The sequence below is a fragment of the Solenopsis invicta genome, chromosome 16 (genome assembly GCF_016802725.1).
Source record: "Solenopsis invicta isolate M01_SB chromosome 16, UNIL_Sinv_3.0, whole genome shotgun sequence".
In the NCBI taxonomy this organism is placed as follows: Eukaryota; Metazoa; Arthropoda; class Insecta; order Hymenoptera; family Formicidae; genus Solenopsis; species Solenopsis invicta.
The window spans coordinates 25,694,237-25,718,662 of record NC_052679.1 but is presented as its reverse complement, the minus strand read 5'-3'; the positions used below and the strand labels follow the sequence as shown (position 1 = coordinate 25,718,662).

Below are 24,426 nucleotides of genomic sequence, written 5' to 3'. Positions count from 1 at the left end.
CCGTCCTTTATCCGTCGAAACATCCATCTCCCTCACACACGACGCAATCACCGAAACGCGACACTCCGCGACACTCCGCGACACTCCGCGACACTCGTTTCGTTTCGCGCGAGGACTGACTACCGTCCACGGCATCGGAGCATCTTTGGGAAGATCCATGGACTCGCGATCCTGGGATCGCTCGAATCTCCTATCGGCGAATTATCTTCTCGATCCACGATCAATAACGGATGTCGGACGCGACCGTGCCGGTACTCGGGGGGCGACTGACGATTCGATGTTAGGTTAACTTTAACAACAAAATCGATTAGTCGCACGCTCCGCATCGATAAATACACACATCGATAAGTGCGCAAAGACCGCGTAGTTAAAAAATCTGATCCCAAACATCTTACTGGTTTTGATGTTGATGCAGCTTTTCTTGACACAGTAAATAATCGAGATGCTTCTATCCGAAATATGTACACTCTTTTGTTCGCGACGGCGACGAACGCGCTCGTACCTTAATGTACAGCGGGCTTCAGGGTGTGCGCCCGTCCGGAGCAAGGCGCGCGTCCAGGCGTCCATAACAATCAAGTGTAAATAACAACGCGACGACACTCGAGATGGCGTTAGGGGAAGGGGGAGGAATGCTCGCGCGGCGCGCGTTTGTTTACATATTTTTCGCTTATAATCGCTGGCTTCTCCGAAAATGTTTTTCGGCAATTTCTCGAAATCGGGCTCGAACATAAATTCCCGTAATGACATCCAATATACTCCTGGTCGATTGCACGTTATTATGTAGGACTGCTACCCTCCCGATTTTGAATATTGCGAGATCTTTGAGTAAACGTTCAAACGTAATGTAAATTATCGCATTCTCTTAGCTTCTTGAAAAAAAAAAGAAAAATAAATTTCACAACCTACGTGCAAGCATGTAATAATTATATGCTTTAAACCAAGTCGGTTGTAAAGAGAATTTTCTTTGAGAAATTAAAATGAAATTCGTAAATTCCTAAATACATTTATATAATTCAACGATAGATTTACGCGTAACAGCTTACATAAATATTTACAGATATAGACATTTTATGTTCCGTTTCCTCATGTATTCTTGACTCAACGAGAGTGCTTCGAAATTGTGGGGAAGGTGGGAAGGAGTCACGACAGCGACTTTAATGCGAATTTGCGACCCTTTTGGCCACGCTTTGTACGGCATAAGGGGACTGCGGCGGCGTAGGAATTGTCCGAGGTGTGCTCAAAGGGTGGATGAAGTAACTGAGGATAAAGGGGAGAGGCGAGTCAAACCAGAATTTGCTTATTACTTTTACATCGCTACAAAGGACTGACGCGCGCGATCTTCCACCTTATTTAAGTAAAATATTTTCTCCTTCGTCCTCTGCGGTTGACGCGTTATTAGCGATAAAACTTTTCTATTTTGTATAGTTCAAGTTTTTTTTTTTTTTTTTTTTTTTTTTTTTTTTTTTTTTTTTTTTTTTTTTTAGAAATAACTAACGTAATTTGAAATCGCAGTAATAAACACGCGCAAGTATTTAAGAATTCTGTTATATTATCCTTTTTCCTTTCATTTAATTCCAATATAAACGTGATAAACGAATCGAATTAATCGAATTTGTTTTAAAGCCGATAGAGAACCGCTGGAACGAGTCATAGCGCGGGAACAGCACCGCGCCGATGTTGCATGACTGCGTTATGCATGTAATCTATTATGTTTGAGACTTATAGAATAGCTTTCAGCTTGATGGCGAACGTAAAGGTCCGGTCACTACCGCCGCCACAAGAACTTGCCTCATCTTGCGTTCGAGGCACGTTACTCCGATATTCCGATTGAGCATTAGCCTCATTAATTCCCACGCTCATTAACCGCCTCCTAATTGGCGTCCGACGAAACGCGTCCGGAGATCACCGAAGCTTCACTACGAAAGGACGTGATTATATATTCCAAATATTTTCACCTATTGTTATCAATTACCTCTTTATGCATACAGATTACGGAAAACAAAACTTCTTCTTTTGAGAATAACTTAATTTCGAAATGTTAAATATAGAAATAAAATTATGTTATATGTATTAAGCATTAAATAAACATAAAAAATTTTATATAGTTTTACTAAATAAAATATATTTTCATTGTTTAATAATAATTTTCATGAGGGAAGAAAAAAAATATTCGTTAAAAGAAATAACGATATCTTTAAATGAAGAATTAAAATTTTTTAACACTAATGTGGAGAAAACAATCATATTGTATTTATTAGATGATTATTATAATATTGAAGTAAAAATATAGATATTTTGCTGAAATTTAAATTTAATTTTAAATTATAAAATTTTTTCAAAAAAGTTCTTTGTAAGCAAGATTATCATTGTTTCATATACATATAAGCAAAAAATATTATATTATACAATGATTGTGTTGAATAGAATATATTAGTATTAATTCAATGTTTTTTTTCTGTACACACGTATACCTAGACGTGTATGTAAAGAAAGAATTATGAAATAGATAAATAGATAAATTTTGTTATATAATATACGTCTAATTATTTTTATTCAAACATAATTTTATAATGTATATGTATATAGTGAAACTTTGTGATTCTTATAATTTCTGGACGAGAATAAGAATCTCATCATTAGTTCATTAGCGAAACTTCCGTGCGCAATTAGCGATCGAGCCGTGTCGATTCGCCTTTCGTGGAATCTAAAACAGGAAACAAAGTGGTTCTCACGCGGCCCGCTGCGTTTTTCCGCGTGCAACGCCGTGGCCGCTGAACCATTTTTAATTGCTTCGAAGATCGAGACGAGACATCCTGGCATTACGCCGTTTCCGGCATTGCTCACAATGGGATGGTTATCGCACGTATATACCACTGAAAAGGGCGAACTGCGGTAATGGCGTCACGTCGGGCATTGTTTCAACCGGGGACAAGATTTTTAATTTAAATAAGCGGCACGATCGCGTATCCTCGGAAGAAAATTCTTTTTTTTTTTTGTCAGTTTTTCGCGCGAGTTATTCATTCACCTTTCTTTTACCGTAATAGCCGTAGGCATAATGTACTTTATACGCGAGGTTATTAAATAATTTTTCCTACTAAAGAGATGTAAAGTTATTACACAGCTAAAACGGAAAGTCCTATAAGCATTAACGAGCGTCTCGTATATCTCTCGATTTTTATCACGAACATTGATCGTGCACTGAAAAAGAGTTTGATAATAAAGTCTCGTAGATGATAGTTACTAAACTTTGATGAAATTATTTTACCAAAGTTTAATAAAAATCATCATCTAGGCTTGATTATAATTATCAGATTCTTTTTTTTTAGTATAATAACGTCCTATATATTTTTTTATAATTTTGATTACGATTGTAATCTCTAGTACACACAAATAATAATCTTATGTGCGGAGATTGGAACAAGCGAGATACTCCATGTTCCCGTAACGCTTTCGTACGCTTTCATAAATATTCATGAAATTGCTCGTCGCTGAGACAATTCGACTGTCGTAGATAAAATATCCCATATATGACTGTTGCGTAATTTACATAATTCTTTATTTAACAGTGATAATTAGCAAAAATAATGGTATAATATTAATACTATTTTTTAATTCAAATTTCTTGTACGATGCAATTTATACTTTTAAATTTGTTTGCTAACGATCAATGATAATAAGCTTCTGCATCAAACGAAACACGCAACTAAAATAACTCTAATAACAATGTATCTTTATGTAATGGTATTTTCAAGTCAGAAAGAGAGTTCTGCCTTCAAGATGAAAAGCATTATTCTCGGATCAGTCGTTCCACTGATTCTTAGCGCCTTCAATTCTTTTCGCATTACACATCCCCCGTCATATACAATCTCGTTTATTAAAATATTCTCGGCACCTTCGCAGGAAGAAAATGAAAAATACACGTGCGCGTCTCGTCGAAACTTGTTCTGAACGGCCTTACAATGTCGAGATTACTGAGCGAGATGGATTCCATGATCGGCGAAACAACTACACCGATTTGATATACGTACCGGTTTACATTAATTCCACGTAAATCTTCGCTCCACACGAATACACGAGATGGAGATGCGGAGATATTGAAAAATACTCTAACCCGAAAAGTCGCCTTTAAAGACGTCGCTCGCAAATTATCGTATTTTTTTCATGCGTAGATTCGCCCTTGGAACAACGTTTCACAATAATGTGACGGTAACAAGTGCCGTAAAAGAATATGATCAATCGGATGTACGAATCATCTTGACCTTGCGTGAATACCAACACACGTGCATCGGTAAATATATACGTACATCGACCGCAACACGCTTTCTCATCCGGCTCTGCGGGTGAGACCTTCGCGCATTTATATCGTTTCAAGTCTTGGCAATAACGACGATAATGGTATACGAAATACGTATTTCGAGATCGTATAAATTTATTACACTTTCAAAAATATAATTATATTTGAAAAATAAGAAATATGCAGAATCATACATTTTTTTCTTCTTTTCCGTCAAAAAATCTCGTTTAATAGTTGCACAACAATTTTTCGTAGAAACTTTTCTCCACCGAGCATGTTTTCTCTTAAAAAAGAGTCTCACGCTGCCCTATATCCAGTTTTATTTTTAATTTGTTTCCAGAGAGAGAGAGAGAGAGGGGGAGGGAGAGAATTGTGCTCTTTTCTCACAAACTTGAGCTATAATTTTATTCGAAACTTATCGTATAAAAATTACAGTGGAGAATTACATTCAATCCACTGAATTAATCCGTATACTTGCCAAGGCAAACGTATTCCAGCATGAAAATACACTTTGATGTGGATAATTAAAGCGTTAGTACGATAATTCACTCGCTCTCAGAAGTCCCATGGTTATGACAATCTACGACGAAGAAGGGGACGAAAGGACGACGGTCGACAATCGCTGCGCGCAGTTGAATATACTCGTTTGCATTTGATATAGTCAGACATTTCGTCGGAGTGCAAATTCAAAGATATTCTGACTGAATTTACTTTCAAACAGAATCCTCACTTAAAATTGTCTTTTATTTACGTCTGAATAACTGATGCCGCGCGAATCCACTCTCTTCTCATATGGATCGTCAATAACAATTTATATTCAGAGACGTATGTATACGTGTGTGTGCGCGCGCATGTGTATTCATCGTTGCAAAATGATAAAATCTCGATACATTTGCATCACATAATTTTTTATAATATATTTCCTTCGTAATTCATTAAAGTTGAAGTTGAAGTTAAAACATGAATTAAAACGATACCTGTTCTATAAATATTTCACCTTTCTACCGCTCTTTCAAAAACGTATAAATTTTACCTATAATTTTTGGGAAATGTATTATTAAATTAGTTGAGTAAACATAAAAAAAAAAAAAAAAATTGCTGTCTGTTTTAATCTGAAATGCCGTGCGCGCGCGAGTATCGATCGCCGAGAGCGTCGCTGCAATTTCCAATGTGGACGTTTCGTATCAGTTTCACGAGGTTATTGAATTAAAGAAGCAACTGCTCGACCCCTCTGTTATTGCAGTTCCCGGTAAGACTTGCGATTATCTATGAGTAGAGAGATCGCTGGCAAAATTTACAGACACGTACAATTTTATCATTAATTACTCAAATGCTGTGTACGTTTAATTACAGTATGTGTATAGTCTAACTACAATAGACTATAATTAAACGTATGTATCATTTTATTAATTAATGTGATAAAATTGTGTCTGTAAATTGATAAAATTGTGTCTGTAAATTTCGTTTGACCTCTTATATAAATGAAATATCTAGTGATATCTCTCTGACGATCGTTTCTTCCTGTACAAGTCTCACCGGGAATCGCAATAATAGAGAGGTCGGATAGTTGCTATAAAATATGAAAGATATAACGCAAATAACGGACATATTTTGTTTCATTGCGATCGCTACGTATCTCCATCGTATTTCCACGTTGCATCAGCATTGCATAATATTCTGATAAATATTAATTTAATTAATTTTGAAAGCGCGCAAGCCGGTTATCCCGAAAGTTTATTAGCAAATGTCTGATTTTAATAATTTGATGGCGTGATATAAACTAGCCTTTGTGACGCGCGACATTACGAATTAATCGATAGAGCTCAGTTTAAGGGCACATAGGCGAAGGACTCCGATCAATTATATTTAATCATCTGGCGTTTCCTACTGGTTTAAGTAACTGAAATACATCTTCAGTTACTTCCAGTTACTCCAGTTAATCCTTTGCATTATACGATATAGAGAATAACACGTGCTACACATTAAAATGTACATCTCGAGAAAAGAATGGCTTTCCCCTCTCACAATAGCGCCTTCATCTTCCTGCATGGCATATCGCATATCGCATATCGCACCGTTGACAAACCGTGTTTGCTGTTTAATGTTTATCGGATCACCAACGGAAGTAATGTTATAACCTTCTCTACATGTAGAAAACGGCGTCGTATAAATTAAAATTAAAATAAGAAGTACGGTCAAATAATTTTGTGTGCGCGTCCACGCGCATATTTGCATACTACACGGCAATACTTGGAGCTATATATAATATGCAACGAACGAAAAAGGCAAAAGGGCAAATGGTGCGAAGGAGAGGAACGGAAGGGAGACGAAGAGAAGGCGATATGGAGGGGGGAGAGAGAGAGAGAGAGTGAGAGAAAGAGAGGGGAGGAGAAGAGGAAGTGAGACGAGGAGGAAGAGGAAGAGGAGGGAGCCACGAGGCTGCATCGATCCAGAAGCACCGTGTGTAAACCATCGAGCATAATCAAATTCCTTTTAGCCCGAGCTCGTGCACGATATACCAAGGTAGTTCTGTTTTTATTCAGAATAGTCGAATCGCGCAAAAACCCGTTTATCGCTCTTGAATTAAGGTTCGACTTCTGACTACGAGAGTGCGTCTCCGTTACGCACGCTCTAATTGCTCGCCTGCTTTTAATTACACCGTTTAATAGTAATTTAGCAATTTCTGGAACATGGTCTGCACGAACGTGAAAAATTACCAAACGGTAGCAATGTGTGTAATAAGTAATGACCGATCGTTAATTCATGATTTCACTATCTTCATGATTGTTTTACAAATTGCTTTTCTGTTATCTTTCGAACGAGATTCCCGACTTCAAATTCACTTACAAGTTTCCGACGAATATGTATTCCACAGAAATGTAACAAATAGTACCTAGCTTTTAAAAGATGCTTTTTCTTTATCTGTATATCTAATACACGGAATTGAAACTAATATATTTTTTTTAACAATCATTGTATTTCATTTTATAAGCAAGAAATTACATTTTTACTTATATGTGAAACAATAATGATTTTGCTTATATGTATATAATTATATATTAATATATTAAATTATATTATGTTTCTTGATCAAATTTATACAAAATATTCTTCGTGCAAGCAAGTTATGCCTGTTCAACACTGTATAATCTAATTTCAATATTTACATTTCTCAAAAACAAAGATGTTTTCAAAACAAAATTGTTCTTTTTTTCTGTGCAAATTTCAACGCAACAATAGAATAATAATCAGTCGTTAAGCATCTAATAAAATCATGAAATTATTTAACAATTATTGATATATTTTTTTAATTTAAAAATATTTACTATTTTTCCATAATTCGAGGCATTATATCTGATAGATTGATAGATGTTTACTTTGACCTGGCATCAGTTAATAGCCACTATCTCATGGATCGATCAAGTATGGATCGGAACTTTTGGGTCACCCTATATTTCCTGAAAGCATACCATTGGCCCATCTACTACTGCTGCATGCTCCAGGGTTTAATCTAACAGTGATTTATGCTTCCCAGCGGCTCTCAATAACGTTGATTCACATTACTTGCCGTTGATTCTGATTAATTCTATCGATCCTGTCAACGCGTTTATTTTTTCAATTTTACGACAAACGCATTTCGCTCGACAACGGTTTATTATTATCTCTAATTGTGTTTGCTCGTCTCTGCGCGCGCGGCGCATTGAAATCACGCTGGTATTGTTACGATCGTATTGCAAAAGTGCTCGGTTTACATTTTGCCTCGTATTGTTAGCTTTTAAAAGAACAAACGTGCGATGAGAATAAATACATGCAAACTTTCAACATTTGTACTCGCGTGTTGTCGAAAAATACATTGCGCCGAACACGTTATTTGTCCCTTACTTCCATTCGATTCGCCGTAACAATTCTATCAAAATTCAAAAGATTCACAATAGTAAAAAATGTGAAAATTTTTAGAAATTTTATTACTCGCATTGTGTGCGTGTGTGTGTGTATATATATATATAATTCCCCAAATGTGTTTAATTTAATCCAATCAGCCAATCTAATTTTAATATCGTAAATGCGTCACGTATATTATATTGTATATTTTTTGATACAAAAATTTCATTAAAATGGATATTCTCGTATTTTACCTAAAAATTTCATTTTTGGTGCGTAATCGCTTTAGATTTTCTACATTCTACAACGTGTAGCGTTTGTACAGTAGAAGAAATTGACCACCACTGCGGGTCGAGACGCTACATATCCCGTTTTACGTATGAATGTGTTATGTACGCTCGGCGAATATGTCAACTGCAGTTTCGCGGATTTAGCCTGCGACTCTGATTCTTCATCTGTTTTTTTTTCTTTTTCCGTTATTTTACAATTAGTCACTTGTACAGTGAATTTTATGTGGTTCGTAACGGATATCAGGGCGGCATAATTCAAGCGGCAAAAAGGACAAAGACGTTATCTAATCAATAGCGCTTCGCGAGAATGTATTCATTATCGGTGGTCAAGCGGCTGACGTGAATTTTAATCGACGGTTATTATTTTGTAATTATGCCTTGCATTTACATGACTAGCTTTAGATAACTCGAAAGCGATAAGAGTTACGTATACAGCCGTACGTACACGACTCGTATACGAAAACATTTTTTATCGCGTTGCACTGAAATTTAAATTAAAATTTTCTCAGTATACACAGCTATCTCTTTCTCCTTTTCACTCGCAACACGTTTCTCTCTTGGAATCTATTTTCATTTAAGTTACAAAAGCCCATTTAAGAAGTTTGGTGAGAGGCGCAAGATAAAGAAGTGCTGGATACGAGATGATATTACGCAGTAGAAACTTTCGCGGCTATGCTAATAATATGGTGGACATGTTCTTCGCCTTTATTTATACTTGATGTAACATACGTTTGTAAAATTATATCCAGCAGCTGCGTATAATGCAAAAGGTCATTTATAAACTAGAAGGTTGCATTTTTCAATAAAGGATTTATTATTATGCGTTATTAGGAAAGAAGAAAGATAAATATCAATTTATATACGTGTGAAAAGCTATAAGTACTATAATAATAATAATAATAATAATATTCACCGTTAATACATATAGCAAAATATATTATTTATAATATGTTATATTATATAAAAAACATTCTTTTGTCAATTATTTAATGTAATTATTTGTTACATATAATACATCAATTTCCTTCAACTTGTTGATAAATCTCTCTCAGTCTCTTCAATTATTTTAGCTTTTCTTTTGAAAGTCTAACTCGAGGTAGTTTGCATCCCTCTGCTCGCCCCATCCGCTCTTCTCATATTGATAATTAGCCCCACCCAAACCTTGGCCTAAGCCCTCCGACTTCATCCCCACTCTTCACTGCGTCGAGCGGTGAAACGAAATATTGCTGTTTGTGATATCTCATCTGCCACACGGTGCTAGTGATATATATTATTAACAATCTTAGTAAATTGTAATGACGTAATTAGCATTTTGAGGAAACTCGTTGCTGAGTCTTTATTTTCATTGATCGTTCGCAATGCTAGGAAAAATAGTTGAAATATTCAGTACTGAGAAAATATTGAAATAGATTTAATACAAGTATTTATTTAAACGGTGTATCTACATATCGCCTATATAAATTCTATCGAAATAAGTATCTTGTGAAGTGCGTATGAAAAAAAGTAAATATTTTACGTGGTTTATTACTATTTTCTATTTTGTACTTTGAAGAAATATATAAACAGAAAATAGAGAAAACTCACTTATCGATAATATATGGAACTCAATGTTTCAAATGGTATAATATTTATAGATACATCCTTTAAATAAATACTTGTATTGAATCTATTTCAATTTTTCTCTAGCATTGATCGTTCGATTGAATATTTTTCTATTTTTATCGGACACAAATATTATTATATTTACCTAACTTTAGCCAGATTCAAACAATAGAACAATTTTGGAAAAATATATTAAGTGCCGTAATAAATTATAAAATTTTTGTCCACCGGTTTAACGATCAACGATTACGTTGAGATTGGTGAGTTATTCTTTTCATTTGCCATCTGCTTTCTTTTCCGGCAGCGGAGAAAAGAGTGAATTTTTCATGCACCAGTTTCATATGAAAAGTTTGCAAATTGATAGATCGGTGTGTAGGATATATTTAGGATATATTTAGGAGGCACATACGAATCGCCGTAGCAACGTCGGAATACATTATCACTCCGATTCGACACGCAGCACGGTGCATCGACTCGATGTCGCGACGTATTCGTGTGCGTGCATCGCCGCAGGGTTGAACTGCAAGCAGCGCGGCGCGTCGTCGCATTCGGCCGCATGGCTGCAACCGCGTCAGAACAATCGTGATGATGCTACACGCGCTCTCCCGTTTCCCGCGCGTGAAACACGGAAGTCAGAGGGATGGATATACGCGCCGAAAAAGCGAGGCGAGGTCTCGCGTTTCATCGAAATTCATTACCGTTGTCGCGGTAAACTCTTTGACGTGCGGAAACGCGAGGGATTTTGTGAAAGAACGTGGCATTTTATAAGAAATTCCTTTTTTACATGTCGCAACTTTCGTACCACTGCCATTCAACTTTTCGCCAAGTACTCTAACTTTGAAACCGATACATTTGTTTCGCATGCGCCGTTTCACCGTTGACAATGCCGTTTTCCGTTAAATCCGCGACTTTGCGAACTTCAAAATTGAATTACACGTGCTTGCGGCGAAAACTCACGGTCGCTTGGCGCCGCAAGCGCGAACAAAAACAATCGATCAGCGGAATCGTGCTCGGCAAGTCGAATAACCGTCTCGTAAAATTCGGAATCCCCAACGGACACTCCTGGGAAATCGCTCGCATAACAAATCCACTAAAAGTCGAGAGAACCTTTTGCCTTTGAGTCAATCGGAATAATCAACTTCTTTTTAAAACACAAAATTTTCTATCCAATGAAAATTATTTCAAATAAAGAAAAACGAGGTAACCTAGTTAGTAAATGTACAAAATTTCGAGAAAAATTCACAAAATATGTAACAAAATTTTAAGACGGTTATAAATAAATAAAGACAAAAAATTCCAACAATCCTTTCGTGAAGATTTTATTTCATGTGTCGAGTCGCGACACATTCCGCGATTTATTCCATGTTCAATCATAGTTTTTCGCTCGTCCTCGAGTGCAAGGTTTATTTTCAGCATCGAATATTCGCCCGGAGGAAAGAGAGAAAGAGAGAAAGAGAGAAACAGGACGAATTGGCACGCGCGGATGCGTAGGACTACGCAGCGATGGGATCAAGCGTGATTCAAACGGTACCGATATTTTTTTTCGTCGAGGCATCTCGATACGGAAGGTTAATCGCGACCTCTCCGAGGTCGCAACCTTCTCTTCCGTAGAATTAACCCCTGCATTCGGAATTGCTTCGCAGAGTAAAGCCTACCGCAAGCTATTTTGACTTGAACAAGATACATTGTGCCTCACCAGTAATTTTGTGATTATGGAGTCGCGTGCTTAAACGATCCTAAAATTACTGTTTTACGAAACATTTGTAAGATTATAGTCAAATAGTAACATGGATACGCTAAAATATTTTTAAGATGGTCTCGTAAATATTTATATCTATATATATAATAAATGTATCAAAATAATTTTATAAAATCTATTTCTTTTGTAATAACTGAAAAAAAATGTAAAATTCATATTTTATAATTTTTCTGTTATTTTATGATTGATAGAATTATTATACAGCTAATAAGTTAGAATAAAGTTGGTAAATTTAATATCATCGTGGAAAAAGAATTTCCATCGTATCCGTTTCTTAAGTGAGGATTGTTTGAATTTTTTTAAAGCTTTACTCAACACAAAACTTTTCCAACACAACGTGTCGCGCGCAAAGAATTAACGAAGCGAGATAACGAAACGCGATGCGAGCGTTGATTCAATTATTAGATCGGACAGCGATTATTCTAATGTTCGTCGATGGCTTTCGACGACGAGAGCCGCTTGTGAATCGATTGAAAATTACAGCTCGGGAATTGGATCGGGCCCATCGCTAGCGGTTGCGGGTCGGGGGGTAAGAGACGAGAAACACACGTCAGGGAGAAGCACAGCAAGCGAATAAGTGGGGACGACGGAATGAGGCAAATGGTAGGAGGAGGGACTGCGGGGGTTTGAGGAGGAACGGTGAGAGAAGGGCGAGATGAGACAAAGACAGAGAAAGGGGTTGAGGGGAAGAGAACGGAAGGGAGGATGGCGGCAGAGAGAGAGAGAGAGAGAGGACAGAAGCCGACCGGTAGAAAGGTTATAGTAGAAGGGAAACTACTATTGGAAGAACTCTCGGGTGAGGGTGGGAAGAAGGGCGAAGGGAAAAAGACACGGGGTGGCGGAGAGTCGAGGGGAAATACGGACAAATAGAGAGAGAGAGAGAGAGCTAAAAGATGAAAGTATAACCCGAGCAACATACAGTGGCTCCCAAGCCAAATAGAACATTATGTCACGTATAAATAAAGTCGTTTCCGAACTTCGGCCCAATAGATATTTGCAACGCCAATAAATTATCTTTCGTTAGCCACCATATAAAATCGCCCCGGGCGTACATACACGAGGTAAATCACGCTTCGCTTGGCGCGTTGCACAATTACCGAAAGAGTGTGTCTTTCTTACGGCGCACAGATTTTCACTCATGTGGAAAATTTATCGAATTATATGGAGTCAGTGGCCATACGAGCTACGCTCGGAAACGCGAGAAAAATTATTTTCGGTTTCTGTCAAAGCTAAGAGCTCTTTGAAATAAACGGATACACATTTATATAATAATTGTTATCGTTTTTCTGTCAAAAGTAAAAAGATTGAGAAATGCATTGTTAGTTAAATAATCGTTGCTCATTAAAAACAGACGACAAACGTAAAATAGATAATATTAGATATTTATATATACAATTATTGCTGTCAAAAATAAACAATGAGATAATGCGTTAATAATAAAATAAATTCATATATATACGTAGCGCGCGCACAGCTGTGACGAAGTCATTCGATTACACGTGGTATCGTTGAGGTTGCGTAAGCGTTTGAACTCTGCTCGAATGGGCGATAATAATTTATGCGTCTAATACGGAAAGAGCAGAGGCATATGGGGCAAGTAATAAGTCAAACTTGGCGAAAATGACGTCGCGCTGCAAGCACCGGCGAACAATTAAATTATCGTGGAGGCGGAGCGGATAACGATGCACTCGAGATGCAGCATAAACCACGGTTTATGCTGCGTGGATTATGTACATATATAACGTATCACATATATAGAGAAAGGAGAGACTATTACGTACACACAATCTCTCATCTTTCTCTTCCCTTTCTCCTTTCTATTTCCTCCTTCCTCCCTTTCTTCCTCTCTCCTCTCCCTCTCCCTCTCCCCCCCTCCCCTCCCCCTCCCCCTCCCCCCGCCGACAGTTTCATCTCTCCACGAAGGCTTTCCCCCGTGCAAGTTCCTGGCATTCCCATGTAGAGTCGCTAGCTCTCAATTGAAAGTTGGTATAGTATAAGTACGATGGAGCCATGTTATGTAGGTAAATGGGATTTCTATCGAGACTTGCCGCCAATTCAAATCGCGAATTTGTCGTAATTTTTGCTCACGTGCTAATTCACGCTCTTTTGATAAGTAGTGAAATAAATTTTTCATTTATTAATGATATACGTTACTGTATTATACTTGTATGTACCTCAATTTGATTAAAATATCAGCCTCTGCGGCAAAGCAACAATATCCTATTTTTATTTCTTCATTTATTGCTGATTTTAAGTTAATTTAACTAGGCAAGCGATAAAGATAAATAAACATAAATTTTTTCAACGACTCGATATCTATAACCGATGTAAGCTACATCTAGAAATATTTTTCTTTGCAGGACGAGGTGCTGACGATTTCAGAAAAAGTAGTCGTCCGCGTGCACGACCTAGTCACATGGCTCTCGCCTACGCTGGAATGGTCGTGGGGCCGGGAGGTGTCCTATCCGACAACCCCGACGTCGTCCCCGGAGACCAGTCCGCTCAGATACGAAATGCCACAGCCACAGGTATTGACGGACCCGGGGATTGACTTCTCGGACGTCGATAAGCAGCAGAAGGAATACGAGACCAACTTGAACTGTTCGAAAAGATTGGACAACTTCCAGACAAAAGTAGTGGTACTCTCGTATCCAAGGTACTGTCGCTATCGGGCGCTCCTGCGTAGACTCGAGGGTGCCGAGCCATCCTGGTTGTGCTCGTCCATCGCGGCCGCGTTAGGGGGCTTTACCGCGACGCCCGGCACCAGGGTGCTCTTCTGCAGGGACACGTTTGACTATCCGGATCTCGAGACTCACGAACTACTGTGTAATCACTTGGGTATGTACGATATTGTCGGTTATCTGGTTTCAACTTAATCGCGATTCGTAAATCTTGCAAGAGAATTTGTTTCAATACATTTTACATCCATTTACAACTTTACATAATAGTAGATAGCGCGAGATATCCGGTAAATCGTAACACAATCGGTCAAGAGATAATTTTTCTTTGGTCAAAAAAAAAAAAATTAAAAGTTTATAAAAGAAACTTTTTTTATTGATTGTATAAAAATATTCTTTTGATTTATTATCAAATTATTAAATATTATTTTATTAATTGCATAATAAACCTCAAGAAAATTTTGAAAATAAATTTATTGTACATTTTTAAATATCAATAATAAAATTCTTCTACACTTTCCATTTGTGTTTTTTTTTTCAATTTTTTCTTCAAAAAATAAAAAGAAATTATTTTGTTTGCGAAAATGTTCATATTCGTGTAGATGTACGTTTAAATGGATGTTGGCATTTGTGCGTGTGTTTAACTTGTAAGATGCTTATAACGTATGACCTTAAAGTTTGTTTACTTGATACGACCGTATTATATTATATATATGTTGCTATACATAGTACATTATCTATTAATACTAAGCACTGACATCGTTATTAACTTATCTTTCGAAAAAAATGACATTATACGTATAGCAATTGCGAAAATACTGATGTTTTTAATACTGGAAGCCTGCGATGATGGTATCTCAATTGCCTGTATTTATTATTATAACTGTACTCTAATCAGCACATGAGAAATAATTGAGCATACACAGACGTGTAGCATAATATTTTCGCATTTAAAATAATTGTTCTCGAAAAACGCGCAATCATTAAAAAGCTTTGTTCTACTCTTCTTTTGTCTTTTACAATGAGTTGTTTTCCGCCAGTCTTATTATGATTCATTAAACGTCTTTTGTAACTTTTACTTGAAAGATTGTTTGAACTTGCACCATTTTATGGTAAATAGTCGACAGTTACTTTGATGTAAAAAAAAATAAGTAAAAAATCGAAGCGCTATACACATACATTTTAATTGTATTAATACGAAGAATAAACCTTTAAAGGAAATTTTCGAATATTTTGATCGGATATTTTAAACTTCTCTCTCGGTCATTCGTAAGTATGAATAAATAAATTGTAATCTTGATTTTGTGACGTATTTACAATTAGCAATGTTAAAGGCCATGACACAAAAAAACTTAAATAATAAGAAGAAAATCAACGTGTTAGATTTGCTGCTGCATGCTACATTGTCATCTTACATTTTCGACTGTTATTGGTTAATTCATTTACTATCTAAGTTTTCAAGTTTTTTGTGCACCAAGGCCTTGACACGTTACTTTTTTTTTGCAATGATGCATTTTAAGGTATTCACACGAATATCTCGTGATAATAAATTCATTTTACGCATCGATACGTATAGGCGTGTCGGGAAGAATCCGAATAACGTATAAAAAAGAAGAAACAAAACGATATTGTTTTCGATTCTCTCGCATGCGTTCTTTTTTGTATTCGTTGGATGAAACGCGAAGATAACACAAAGATACCGATCAGCAAAACATAATAGCGAGCTCGCTTAACGATGTATATGTACACGAGAGTGTCGACTAGCTGGCGTTGGAAAAAATTAGTTTACGACTACCATTTCATTGGACCACGTGCGCGCACTCGATTCGGGAATGGAAAGCTTCCGAAGGATGTGACAAAGGAGACAAGGCCCAGTGGGAAGTCCGTTTGCATATTTGTCCATTACAAAATCTTGTCATTGGGCTTTTCTGTTAGAATCTCATTGATTTTCTGTTTTATACATGAAAGTTAAACAGAGATGAAAGTTGATCCACATTGTTGAAAATGTGGATGAATCATTTTATCGTGGAATGGCCGTAAAGTTCGTCCGTTGGTCATTTTAAGGACGGGAGTCAATATTGACTCGACTCATAAAGCCTAACGGCACTACCGAACTTAGATTTCATTGTACGGAAACGCCACGGCCGCGGCCGCCGCCGCCGGTCACCGGTCACCGTCGTAGTCATCGATCTCGCATTCGTTGTCGACGATTTGCCCACGACGCATCATTGGTCGTACGTCGCGCGCGTAACGCGACATCCTAGCGAAGGGAGAGCAGGGACCGCACGCCGCACCGCGTGCGTGCACGCATGATCCTGTTCGACTCGCGTGCATTCGTTCGGCATTTATCGCCTACTCGCCGCAGTCAACCGATCGAAAAATCGCCGATTTTCTCCCTTCTCGTCACGTGGACGTACGTATTGACGTTCGTAACCGAAAATCCGATTGTCAGCTACGCCGGTTAGTGGCGCGGCTCATTGTCCGGCTTTGATTGGCTGCGATCAAAATTGCGGTTTTTCGTCACGATCCAAGTGCAGTTTTTTTTTGTCGCGCGCGCGGCGCGGCACGGCGCGGCGCGGCGCGATCTGGTTCATCGCCACCGAGACGCTTTATCGTGCTATATACATATGTGGCATCGTGTCTATCGCGATTCGAACGCAACGCGTGTTTGTATGCGTGTGTACGCCGGGTGGTGGGCAGTCGTGCAAATTGTACAGTTCTGACGAACTTGTATCACAAACGAACGGAATCCTCGTTGTCGACTGTACGCGTGTTTCGCGTGTTGTGGAAAATTTCGCTTCTAGAACGAACCGATTGGTAGGGCTACTGCAGAAAGAGAACTGGAAAGTGTAAGAGGCTTGCTCGCGCGAACTCCTCGCTTCCCGACAATCCCGACGGATCCCGATGACGCAACGACCGGCGACTCGACAACGAACCTCGTAACTCGTTTGTTTTGTCCGTCGGGCGCGCGCTCGTCGTATTTTCGCCAAGTTCTTTTACGTCGCTCGCGGAAAAAACAGTTACTATCGCCTGCGAACTATTACCGTGGATCTGTAATCGTGAGTGTCTTCCGAAGCTTTTTACGACAGCAGAAACGATGGCTATTGTGATGCGAATTCACAATAATAAAGTGGTCTATCTAAATATACCTGGTAAGACAGAGATATGTATATATATATATATATATGCATATATATTTGTAAATTCGTAAAAGGGGGAAATTGTACACGAAAAATCCAGATCTCGTGTACGCGACAATCGAATCTGTCGAATGCACGTGTGTCGTGCGTACGCACGTGTTGCCGACGTAATACACATAATTTGAAGCGCAAAGTCAAAACAGTTAATTTGATAGTAGATTAACACACGAGCTGGCCATTGAGCCTTTATAATGCCTTGTGAGGCATTTATCGAATGTGTTGCACTATTTGTTTTCTCATTTTTCCAGACTATTGTTATATTGATAATTGAACGTTGACAATTAACCCAACATTTCAGAACACCGTTATTACTCAATTAAAAATTATCGGTGTGTGACGCTACATAATTTTTTGAACAAATTATCGTACGTGAATATACATATCGAATATCGATGGAGATTGAAACTGCGATTACGATGATTGCTATTGTGATATTTGTGCGATTAAACGAACGAAAAAAAAAGAAATTACATTAATTGGATTTTATAACGTACAAATTGTTTCGAGAATATTGCTCAAATTAATAAAGTTAAATTAATAAAGTTGAGAACGGTCGATCGTATAATCGCGCTACTGCGAACTTTCGAGTCACTTTGACTGTTCAGGTCTGTTTATTAATGTTATTGTGTCGTGTCGAAATAAATAAATACTTTCTCGACCTTGTAACTACTATAAGGTATTCAACAGGTCACATATGCTCATCGTGTTCACGTGTCTTATCGTATTTACGACATTAATGCTTCGAACAAATATTTTACGTTAACTATTTTACACTTGTTTTATTCGTCGCATATATCTGTACGCAATAATGTTACATACATACGTAAGTGTATATCTTAATTTTAAAAGATGTATTATAGAAAAATTAATTTTTCATGGACTTTCTAAAAACGTCATGCAATGTACGCGAAAACTTTTTAATTGTTCATTATGATACATTTTGCAAATCTTTTTTTTCCAGTAATGCACAGAAAAAACATCAGTATCAAATTGAAACTAATGTATTTTATTATATTTAACAATTATTATTTCATATATAAACAAGATTATATTCGTTAAGTTATATGAAATCGTCAGTCAGTGAATGTCTTACTTATAATATAATTCAATCTTTAAAGAATTTGAAAATGTTGAAAAAAATTTCAGCAAAATATATTTTTATCTCAATATTATAAGTAATTATTTAAAGAACACAATATGATTGTTAGTAATAATACTATTAAAAGATTTTAATTCATTTGCTTTGAAGGTATTATTGTTTTTTTCCTTTCAACTTATGAAAATTATTGAATAATGAAAATATATTTTTCTTACATATCTATATAAAATTTGTTCATGTAAATAAAGTATGTCGGTTAAGCAAAGAAAATATGTAATTTTCTTACTGTGCAGTCATTCGAGATATGAAAATTATATGCAAAATTGAGATGAATCTATATATACATATAACGATTGAGCAATATGTTTGTGATTTTCAGCGCCAAAGCTAAAGGGCAGACCGCGAAGAAAGCGTAAAAAGCGCAGCGCTTCGCCGGGCGAATCCTCGAACGAGAGCGAAGCCTCGGTAGCGTCGACGTCAAAGAGTACGTTGGCGATCACCAGCACTAGCCTGGTGATACCCACAGTCGGGAGGCCGCCCTCGTCCGGGGTACGGCGGAGCGAGAGGAAAACCAGCGCGGAAGAAAAGAAGTTTATCACCGACGTGCAGAGTTTTATGAACTCTCGGGGTACGCCGGTCGGAAAGATGCCACTGCTGGGCTACAGGCAGAGTCAGTATCTTGTTATTTTTTCTCGGATTTCCTATCCGATGACCGGTCTTGCCACCGGAAGGACAAGACCGATTTCTCTCATTTTTCCAATTTCTATCCGCGCAATTCCGGCGGCGATTTGGTCGCGAGACTGCAGAGAGCTAAGACACAGCAGGGTTTCCTTCTCGTTAAATCTAAATCACATTCATCCCGTGTTTACGATCCTAACGATCCCTTTTTTTTTTCTTCTGCAGTCGATCTGTTCCTGTTTTACACGAAAGTGCAAATGCTCGGTGGTTACGACTCCGTCAGCGCTGGCCGTCTTTGGAAGACAATCTACGACGACATCGGTGGCAACACGGGTTCTACTAGCGCGGCGACTATTACACGTAGACACTATGAAAGGTGAAGTATCTGAGTGAACTCTTATCACGATCGTTTTTATCTAAGAATCGACATGCACTTTGCAACATCTATGTACAACCATCTCCAAAATTATTAGGCACTCTAATCTAATCATTTTCTGCGTATCTTAACATCTTTTAAAATAAAGCCAAAGTTGTAAATAAGTGTCTCGATATCTATGTAAAATCTCAAGATTTTTACTTACAACTTTGATTTTCTTATTTTAACGGACATGTTAAGATACAGAAAAAATTAGAGTGGCTAATAACTTTGGATATCGCCGTATTTAGAGATTTCTTTTATACGTAATCAAGTCAATCAAGCAAATTCCTTCAAGTTATAACAAGATTTTGTTGCAGGTTATTATTACCGTATGAAAGGTATCAGCGAGGCGAAGAAACAAAAGTGAGACTGAATCACGGACGACGTGCCAAGAGCATGAGTATGTCCGATGATTTAGATATCAAAGAGGAACCGAGCGATCTGTACATGTCGGAGACACCACCACCTATAGATGCAATTCCTACGACTACGACATCGCCCTTGCAACCAATAATGTCAGCAACAACAACGGTAAGTGGCACTAACTTTATCTATTTATAAAACTACACATATTTAACGTAGTTCAAATTATTCACGTATCCTTTTCACTTGCAGACTTTACTCTCGAGTGAGAAACCCAAAGGTGAAAGCGGCAAGACATCCTCGTTACGTAGCGTGCGAGTAAAGCCGGAACGCTTAAAGTCTTTGAATACAATAATCGCCAATAATGCGACACCTTCCAGCCAGCAAGCTAGCCAACTGCCAAGTCCACCGCCATCCTCCAATACGTCAATCTCAACACCCAACAGCACACCCTCCACCACGCCGACGAATGGTACCAGTAACAATCAGAGCGTCTTGGAGCGGCAGCTCAACAGTCCTTTGATATCCCAGCAAGTTCCACCGTCGTGTTCGCCACCAGGCTTGCCCGTGACTAGCGTACCGACGAACGCGTCGACGGTTGTCACTCTAACGCCTCCGCCTGAGAAAGATATGAAGGAGATAAAATTGGATCCCAAACAGACGACTCTATTGGCGCAGGGCAAGGAGAATATACCGTTGTTCGGCGGTGAGAAATTCGCGGAGAAGACGATGGTACCACCGGTCTGCAGATCACCTGAGGTGATCGACCTTGAGAATGAAAGCGACACGAGTAGAGACAAAATAATCATTCCCAGTTTCAAGAAACGCAAGCTCGAGATTTTGCGCGAAGGCGGTCTCGAGGTTACCGCCGTTGAACTGGACGCACGGCCGAGCGTGATTCAAAGCAACGTCGCCGTGTCACCGCAGCAGCATCAACAGCAACAGCAACCGTCGCCCCTGCCGGCTACAATGAAGTCCACTGAAGAGAGGCAACCATCGATCTCGCCGTATCCGCTTCCAGTCACGCCCAATTCCATTCCTAAATTGATATCCGTCACCGTGACGCCCGACATAGGACACATGCTACCATCACCTCAAGATCACCATCAGAATCATCAATCGCGAATATCAGCGGTTAAACAACTACCGGCTCATCATAATAATAACAACATTAATATGATGAACAACAATAACGTGACGAACAGTCGGGTGATAAATCTCGGTAACTCGAACAATGCCGCGCTATTGCAGTTGTACGCGAATGCGAATGTCGTACCGTCAACGATTCCGTCTGCGCAGCAGCCAAACCATCGTTTCGTTCCGCCAAATATTCCAAACGGCAGGCTATTACCGCCGAAAGTGACGCAATCACGATCGATATTTGTGCACAACGAAAGGACAGTTTACGGAAATCCCAAGGATATTCTTGTTTCTCCACCAAAATACCGTTCGCCGCATTCGCATCCAAGTCCACATCCACATCCGCACTCGCATTTGCATCCACATCAACAGCAACAACTGCAGCAGCAGCAACAACAACAACAACAACGCTCGCAGCATCCGCAAATGAGCACTAACAACGATATCGGACAAGGAGGAAGTGTTCTCGACTTGACGCAAAAGTCTAGCGAGAAACCGACGTTCCCTAGGCCCAGTTTAGAAATAGTCAGAGTACCTGTAGTGCAGAGGCCTAATCCATTAAATCTGGACGTGCGGAATCCACCCGCCGCTAAAGAGAAACCGGATAGGCCTGCCATCGACTGTCCAAAGCGAGTACCCTTCCCCGCCTATCAAAACGTAATCGACAGTCGAACTATCGCGTCGAATAATCTGGAGATTACACTAGTGAATCCCAAGCACAAAAACAATCATCACCCGAGTATGCCGTCTCACGTCCAAATACCGAGTCCACCTAACAAGAGCGGTGCGATAGGAACGCTAAATAGCGCGCAAAGAAGGCAACAACAACAACCACCACCGCCACTACCACCACCACAACAACAACCGCAACAAGTAAATGGAAAATATACGGTGAGAAGCGAGCCGGTTTCGCCATATACACCGAGAAAGCCAAGTCATCCCATCATACCGAACGTACCCAATTTGAACCATCTAAATCACGCAAATGCGAGTCCATTTCCTAGGATGCAGACAACGACGATGCAACCACAAATGAGCATTGATAGGAGGAAAGCGGCTGCGGAAGCCGGCAGGGATCATCAACATCGTAGAATTAGCGAGGGCGAGAAATCATCCTTGGCAGCGCAACAACAACAGCAGCAGCAGCAGCATCAGCATCAAGAATCCAGGCAGAACGAAGCCGGGCGACGACACAGTTTACCCAGCATACCATCGGGGTTTGTGCCGACGATACCACAGAACAACTCCACCGGTTTTCCGTTGCCGCAACTGCCAAATGTGTCCGGCAAGTTCCTACCCCCGGCAATCCTAGACCCCATGTACTATTCCGCGTTCTACAACGGTTTATTCCCACCACCGATTCCGCCCACGGCCGCCGCAGCCGCTGCCACGTCGTCGTTTCTACCACCGGAATTTAGCGCGTATTACAAGGAGTTGCTCGCTTCCTCGCAACCAAGACTGACGGGGATGACGGGGCAGCCGCCGCATCAACAGCCGGCCGCCCCAACGTCTAAATAGACAATTTGGGATCTCAACATGTAGGGTTTCCGGCATAGCGAGAGATGCTTCGATTACTAGAGAAAGACAAGGATCCGTCGGACTTATTCGTTGTCGAAATGTATATCAGCGAGTGAAGCGATATAATAAGAGTAATGTGGTTTGTTTAAATTATCTATGTTCAGTTACTTATATATTATTTTTATTCGATTAGAGCAACAGGACGAAATTTTTCACAAATGTTTATTCATGATAGATCAAAGATGGTCCCACGGAGTTTCGCGCAAAGATGAATTAAAATACCGATTATAGGAGCCCTAATGCAGATTTTTAACGAAAATGTATCTTTCAAATTTCATATAGAGTAATTATTTTTCATACGCTCTATATATTATAATTATGAATATTTCTTAAATAAATTAGTGATATTCATAATGCGTTTAATGAGAAATACAATTTATATATATATATATGTTGATCTTTTTCCACGGGATCAATCGTGCAAAAATTTAATATAATTAATATTGAAGAATTTAAATTTAACATAATAATGTATGTTATATTTGGAACATGCGGATACAAGTTTTCTCTCCGAAATCAGATTCTTGGATTCACGTCCCTGCACGAGACTCTATAGGATTATCTATATTAAGAAAAAGATCCTGTGATAAAAGTGCGACAAAATGTATTGCTATTCAAGACAGTCGATGGAATCCACAAAAAATCGTTATTTTTATGTGTTTATTTTATATAAATGGTTTACGCGCGTTTTTTTGAGTTTCATGTTACATTCAATGTTCTGATTGGAAGCTCGCACTATTTGTGCCATGCTAAGAGTTGCGAACGAGTTTCATATCAACTCTCTAAGAAAATAATTATTTTTTCTTTTTCTTCACGCGTTCAAATATGTATTTTCAAGTAACCGTTATCGTTATTCAAATTCGTTTGATTCTTTATTTTCGGTTTTTATTTCGCAAGCACACATTATGATTTATTTTTAATGCACCATGTGATAAATCCGTGTAAAGAAAAAAAGAAAAGAACGGTAAACATTTAGCCGGCGGATCATCGGAGTGTATAATTGTTTACTGTGTGTAAAGGGATAAATCTTATGTAGTAACGCTCGCGAAAACCCTATGTACTGTATAAGCTAGACAATTTTCATTAATAATAAAAGAAAAAGAAACACTCGTACACAATCACATACACCGCTCTGTAGTCACCTCTAATACGATATAAGCGCACGCATGCAATGTTATAGCAGCGACATGTATATAATGTATATAATCACGTAAATCATTAAGCTAGGCAAATCCTACATTATCTTTCAACATTTACGTAAGGGCGTTAAGTTTAGTAAGTGTACACAGGCTGTCTTGCTCGTGTGGCCAACGATTGTCGCATCGCTGCTGTTTCCTTGTGAGGAACGAAAAAACGATATTTTGCAGAAATATTTACGATAGTCTCTTTTTTCGCTCGAAAGATATTTGTGACGATCTTTCGTTTTCTAACACCGTGTCGATGCG

The 24,426-nt window shown here is 38.6% G+C and overlaps 1 protein-coding gene across 7 annotated transcripts in view; it reads left to right on the top strand.

The window, feature by feature from the left end:
* The window catches only part of LOC105193855 (AT-rich interactive domain-containing protein 5B), a 150,811-nt gene that overhangs the window by 124,679 nt on the left and 1,706 nt on the right, over window positions 1-24,426 (top strand). For 5 of the 7 annotated variants that reach the window (XM_026135177.2, XM_026135178.2, XM_026135179.2 and 2 more), the window contains exons 4-8: window positions 14,188-14,665; window positions 19,184-19,474; window positions 19,708-19,858; window positions 20,218-20,431; window positions 20,516-24,426. The exon at window positions 20,516-24,426 is cut by the window's right edge and continues 1,706 nt beyond it. In XM_026135177.2, the coding sequence (XP_025990962.1) occupies window positions 14,188-14,665; window positions 19,184-19,474; window positions 19,708-19,858; window positions 20,218-20,431; window positions 20,516-22,921 (3,540 nt within the window). In that variant the 3' untranslated portion in view covers window positions 22,922-24,426. Of the gene's footprint in view, window positions 1-14,187; window positions 14,666-16,740; window positions 17,658-19,183; window positions 19,475-19,707; window positions 19,859-20,217; window positions 20,432-20,515 lie in introns of those variants that run through there. The other 2 variants (XM_026135180.2, XM_011158497.3) reach the window with 2 other exon arrangements.